At 37.4% G+C, this 6,740-nt stretch overlaps 1 protein-coding gene across 1 annotated transcript in view; it reads right to left on the bottom strand.

The window, feature by feature from the left end:
- Positions 1–1,819: 1,819 nt before the first annotated feature.
- The window catches only part of LOC125044675 (endoplasmic reticulum resident protein 44-like), a 29,521-nt gene continuing 24,600 nt past the window's right edge, over positions 1,820–6,740 (bottom strand). The window contains exons 8-10 of the mRNA XM_047641486.1: positions 6,258–6,383; positions 4,562–4,683; positions 1,820–3,912 (exon numbers count right to left, since the gene is read on the bottom strand). Of these exons, the coding sequence (XP_047497442.1) occupies positions 3,784–3,912; positions 4,562–4,683; positions 6,258–6,383 (377 nt within the window). The 3' untranslated portion in view covers positions 1,820–3,783. The remainder of the gene's footprint in view (positions 3,913–4,561; positions 4,684–6,257; positions 6,384–6,740) is intronic.

Raw genomic sequence — 6,740 nt, 5'->3', positions numbered from 1 at the left:
GCCAATAATTTTGGCACTGACGAGGAGGAGGTTGGTATGGTCGGACAGGTAGGGATTCCCCACCTATGTAAACATTTAAGGGAAGGTCATGTCTACGGAGAGTAATTTTGGCAATGTTGATGGATTTCTTACGATTTCCTCTGGGAGGAATCGAGTAGCATTGTAAATATGTTGCATCATAGTCTGTGAGACAAGCGAGTAAGTCTTCTCCACAATCTGACCATTCTTTGTCATGGATTGGGCAATCTGTTGGAGAGATAGAGACAGTTCCAGTGCAAGTATTGAGGGTTGGATGAGGTTCTGTAGGGATGGGATTACCACATAGATCAGTTAGTTTTGTTAATGCTATAGCTTCGTTTTCAGTTGTTACTGTGACGAGACGGGAGTGGTCGCGTCGGCTACGGAAAGAGACTTTGCCTACTTGTTTTTGGAGGCATTGTTGGAAGAGGAGGGTGTTTTGAGAGTAGGGAGCTGTGGGAGGGATCACGAAAAATCGGTCCCATTTGGCTGGGCTAAATAGAGTATTTGGGATTCTTGTAGAGGTGGGGGTAGTAGAAGTGCGGGGACGTGTGGAGGAGGGAGTAGTGTTAAGGGGAGTAGTGTTACGGGGAGGTGGGCAATAAGGTTGTAAGGTAGTAATAAGGGGAGATGGGATGGTTGATGAAGAAGGTTGTGGGAGTAAAGGTGTTGAAGTTGAGCATATTGGGAGAGTTGAAATGTCTCCTGGGGGTTGGTTGTTGATTATGGTTGATACTGTACTAGTATGCATTGATGATGGGGGAGTTGTTGCAGTGTTCGGAGCCGTGGTCAAAGGGGAGCCGGGATTGGGGCTATTTGATAAAGGGGCAAGCCTCATTGCCCCTAAAAGTGGGGTTACATCTTCATTATTGGCCATGATAAGCCTGGAGTATATTGGGGAAAAAAAACAGTCCACCCCTCAGGGTCCCCTTGAGGGGTAAGGGCCAGGTATGGCAGGGGAATACCGTGCCCATGGTTCCCTCAGGCCGTTCAGGACTGACACAAAGTCAGCCTTTCATTCTTTCAGCACGGCTCTCACACCTTAGGAGGTGGATAGTAGAAGGGATTGGTGAAGAAACTGAAACGAAAAGTATAAGTGGGAAAAAAGACCATGCAAAATTAGTTGAGTCGATGGCTAAGTCCCAAGGTTGAGGAGTTCCTCAACATTGGGCTCAGTCTCTGTCTCCTAAGCCCCCCCACGACAACAACGGGCAAAGGATTGGGGGGGAATTCATTACTGACCATAGTAAGACTAGAGTATGAGGGAAAGAGAAATGGTTTACACTTCAGGGTCCCATGAGGGGTGAAACGGGGGAATACGTTGCCCATGGCTCCTGGAGGCAATGTTTATTGGACTTATTGTTCATAGTAAATTGTCTTTTCTATTCTTAAATCTAGACAATTTTTTTGTGTTCTTTCATTCCACAGGTTTAGTCACTTTTTTTTTTGCTCAACTTGTTGAGACTCAATTGTTTTCCTTTTTCCATTTTTTTTTTTTTTAGTTCCATGATTACTTTGGTATTTTGACCTTCTACATTGATATTCTATTATGAATCAATAAGGTCTCTTTAGAGTATTTACAACATTAGGCTGACTGACTGAAGGTATATACCTAGTCTAGCCTATACATACAGTAGCAGAATTGTTCTGTTTTTAAAAGCCAATTCCTAGATCCCAGAATCTATTGATAATGGAAAAAGTTAAATGCTATACATATCCTAAAAATTTAATTTGCTTTATGATCTGTGACGATGCATTATACTCTTATCTTTTGAGTATTGAGAAAATGAAACAATGGACATCCTGAATGGGAGGTTGATTCACATCTCCTTATCAAATTTTAATTATCCAAGATGAACACACAAACTTACAGCTCTGAAGATCATGAGCCATGGAATGGTTTTGTACACAGTGCAGCACACAGATGATACTTTGACACATACACAATATGGGTAAATGGAAAAGCACATCAAAAATGATTCTTTCACTCAAAAACACATTGTTTGGAAAAATATTTATACCTTGTACATAACTTCATTAAAGCATCCTCTGGCTGGAACAAAGAGGCTCCTGCTACACAACACCAAAGACAAATGTTTCACTTCTTGTTTGAACATATCTTAGAAAGTTTTTTTTCCTTTCTTTTAGTGTAACTTTTATGGTCCATAAAAAAAAGAAAAAAAAATCTCAGTGTTACTTGTTTAGATCTTTAATTTTTTGGCAAATAGTAATGCTTGTCCATATCAAGAATTAAGTACCTAAGAAATGCAACCCATTTTATTCTAGTAATTTGCCCCACAAAACACTTCATATTTGACTTTGGTGCCAATCATTAGAAACCATTCCTTTTTGTAGAGCTGTTGAAAAGTAATTTTATCATCATTCATTTCAAGACACCGTTATTAATGCTGACAATATATTACTACACAATTTTGACACTTCTATCATTCAGATTTCAATAAGGAAGTAGGATTGACTGGTCAGTTCTTCTTCTGTACTTCTGCTGACATTTGACTAGTCCTTTGAGCCAGAGAAAAGACTAGTTACCTCTTCAACAAACTTTCAAGATGCAAAAGTACATTAAACTCTGCAGACTTAAAAAGATAAAATTGGTTTTCACTTAAGTCTTTTTGTAAAGTTATGAAACTGCAGAAAAGAATATGAAAACTAACAATTTTCCAGCAACTAGAGTGGCCCTATAGCTATGTGATGTCTTATTAGCATGACATTTATTAAACCTTAAACTTATGAAGTTTAAAGTTTACCTAATGACATATCCTTCCAAAATCATGGAGATGAAAACTGCACAATGTATTCCAATAAAGTGTGCATACTATAAAATAGTAATTTCTCTGCAACTATAGGACAATCTTACAGAAAGTCATGGCAAGAACTGCCATAAAAGGCCTAACATTACAATATAAATACATCCTGAAAACAAGAAAACAACTCGTGTCATACAAAACAAACCAAGTTTTTAACTTCCCTTTAATAATAACTGACTTGATATATTGCAGCATTTAATATAAATAAATGCTGCTATTTCCCTAAGACTCCAAGTGATGACTGCAGTTGAAATCTCTCTCACATTTCACTGTTAATACTTAAAAGAAAACCTTTCACTCAAGCATTGTGAAATTAATTAATCACATCATATACACATTCACATTCCTCTCACACCAAAATCATGCATAATTCTCGAAAGCACACCAATGATAGAAGAAAAATAAATCTGGTTTTAACATATTACTCATAATATTAATATCTACAGATTCCTCAAATAACATCATATTTTTAACAAAAGTTACAGAAATAAAAATCAAAACAATCAAGGTCGCTGAACTACTAAATATTTAACTTTCATTATTAATCATAAAATACTTTTTTCAATACTTCTGACAGCATTGCAGATTACTGGAAAATGACATTTCTTGAAGGTCACAATGCATCATAATATCTTTAAAGATATTATGTTTATCTAATAAGATATAACATTTTAGATTGTTCTATAAAAATAAAAAGGCAGCTAACATAATTTTTATAATACAAGTTTCTTGAGTGAAAATCCCAATCCAAATTTTGATTGTCTAGGATGATCCAATAAAGCAATAATAGTCATATAACTCATGTAATGCTTCTTCTATGAATTTATTTTTGACACTAAGAGCTCATTAATGCTGAATTTCCTCAATGTCCATCTGACCCCCCCTCCCCCAACCCCCACCCTACCCACACCCCAGTCATAGGTGGCTCCGAGATTTTCACCTACAGCTCATCCTTGTCTAGAAGGGTGTATCTATTCTTTGAAGGTGCAAGCTTCTTGAAAGTGGATTCAGGTGGTGTAGTTGCTTTCTCTTTTTTGGGCACAGCAGTGCCACCAGACTTGTCTTCAATCTGCAAAAGATATATTCATTATGATATAAACTGTTATAAGGAATTAAATACCACTGTATAGCCAATCAGGAAGTTTGTGCTTTGAATCTAAAACCTGATAGTGAAGTTATTAAAACTTTTTTTTTTATTCCATTATTATATTGCATAAGATGGGAATGTGATCCCACATTTTATAATAATATATACTAATGAATTTTCACATTCATTTTTGACATGAAAATATCAGAATAAACTTAATGGCAACTCAACTCCATGTTTTCTATGGAGATGATGATGTTATCATGTATCAGTACATAATTGGTGGGATAAACTATGTGGGATCTGAGCTTAATCTGTATCTGCCGGGCCATGCCTAAAGCGAGTCAAACAGAAAGTTCCACTACATGTAGCAGACTCCCAGGCCAAATGGCAGGATGGTTGCCAAAAGTCACCAGAATCAGTGATGCTGAGAGATTTCTGATACCTTCATTGAAGGGTTAAGAATTAATGCTAGTGCAGAGGTGTATTTAAGTATGGTAGTGGATGCTGCCATTGCACATGTGCACTAGAGATCTGGATTAAACTTTAATATGTTATTAACTTTTAAGGTGCATACAGAAGAAACTATATATTTGTTAAAGTAAGGAACAGATGTGGTGTACTGTCATACCTGCTGTGGTTCCTCGGTGGTTTCAGGATCTGGGCCATAGTGAAATTCTCGGTGAAGCTTGCCACTGTATAAATCTGCTAAGAAAGACTTCATTTTCCCTGGCAGGTAAGCTTGATTATAATCTGGAAAAGGGGATATAAAATATAAAGTTCTAGATGAACAATACTCTAAAGTCATAGTTATCAAATTGGAGTAAGATCCAAGGGGTGAACATTTCTGTAATTCATTATACTCCTAACAAGAGTTGTAAGGTATGTGAGATACAGGCTATATGGAATTCTTTGCTAATCAAAGACTGGAAACATATTTTTCAGTTTGGGCCTTGAATTTTGTAGGCTATTCAGCTGATGGGGGGGTGGGATGCAGGGATCAAAGTTAGTTTAAAGGAAGTATGGTGGAAAATATTTAAGAACTGTATGCTACAATGTCCTGTATTATTACAATACTGACATATCTCATTAATCAGCACTTCAAAATATGACAAGTTTTAGCAACCAATGTTTTTCTAATCTTTTATGGTTCAAAAGGCTGTGGAAGACAAAAATTGAAGAAAATCCACTCTGTTTTGCTGTAGAAAATACGTGTTCAATTCATCTCCTGGTTCTTCACCGTGGTGTTCTTCATTAACTCGTTTCTGCTGGGCCACACCTTGCAGCATCATAACAAACGGCTCGATCTGTGGAGTGCAGCTGTATGCTGCAGCATCGCACCAAAGCGCTATGAGCTGGGCATTTGGCTTGATATAGTGAACTCCTGCTCTCAAAGTCGGCTCGTTGCCATTAACCCCTTGCTGACGGGTGTAGAAAACTAAAAAAAATCTCTACGCTCTGGCGAACATTTCGTGCGGTTTGTTTTCACACCTATAGGCGTGACCCGTCGGGAAGGGGTTAATCTCCAGAGCGTAGTTTTTATTTATTTTCTTTGACTGGTAGAAACAGGTTAAGCTGACCCATAAGATTCTATTATGTAGCTTTTACAGCCTTCTGTTCACAATGTTCGCATCCCATAAAAGATGTTTTGAGCAGCTGCTACCGAGTGCTGGGAAGGCAAATCCCTTCATAGGTTTCTGATTGCTCTCTCTTCATAAAGATGAGGTTGTGAGGAGGTTCAGGATATATTTAAAATATTTTTTGAGTGAGCTACGGTAGGTTACATCAGGAAATATAAAATTAAGTAATATGACACTATATCAAAATAGTCCTAATCGCTAGTAATATTCTAACTCTTCTGGTGACAAGGCAACCTGACTGGTCAAGTGGGTGTATAAAACCTGGAATTACACTATATATAATCACTTCTTGCATGACTATGACTATGGTATGCCACAATCTTCCAACAGTCCTTTGGCTAATTCACACAAGTTGGACAGCTCTGGTGTGGAGATGTATGCACACATTATTCCTCGCCAGCTTCAATGAAAAATTTGCCCATCATCAATAGGCTAAAAAAACGTCAATTTCACACAAAATAGCAAAATATACAAAAAGTTCACAAAATGAATGTATAAAATCATTGCTAGATGTTCAATACAACTACAAATGCATCCTAAAGTACAGAATCTGTTTTCCACATACACATATTGTAACAAATATAAAAAAATATATTAATGGGGTGGGTGGGGGGGATACATCAAATAAATTGATCACATAAAAGTAGTTTTAATTTCAGTAATGTAAGAATTTAATGAAACCCTTACCTGGAAACAGGTACATGTGTCTGAAGGAGTCAATAGCAATGAGAGGAAGGTCACTCTTTGATTTGCCCAGATGGTGCAGAGGGTGAGCAAATTGAACACCATCTGCTGTCAGGAAGTTAACATTTTCTGCAAATATATAAAAAAAATAAAGTTAATACATAAATAAAAGGCTGATATACCTGATATGATATTCTGATGGACAGCTGATATTAACCCCTTGGATTTGTGTGACATGACCATCACGTCATGAAAAAAATCTGGCTCAAGAGGTGGGTGTGTGAACATGTCATCATGGTTAAATCTAGCTGTAAGCCCAGTGACATGAACCTGTCGTCATGCAGGTTTTGGTTGAAGGCTGGGGTGATGGAATAGCCTCGCTAAAAGTGCACAAACCTATTGGGAGGTTTATTTTATTCATCACTTGGCAATTTTGCATTATTCCCATCTATGTAGGAGTGTGGAATGTAATGTCCGTGAGTGGTG

Source organism: Penaeus chinensis, chromosome 36 (genome assembly GCF_019202785.1).
Source record: "Penaeus chinensis breed Huanghai No. 1 chromosome 36, ASM1920278v2, whole genome shotgun sequence".
NCBI classification, from domain to species: Eukaryota; Metazoa; Arthropoda; class Malacostraca; order Decapoda; family Penaeidae; genus Penaeus; species Penaeus chinensis.
The sequence above is the reverse complement of the archived record's forward strand: the minus strand, read 5'-3'. Positions and strand labels throughout refer to the sequence as shown.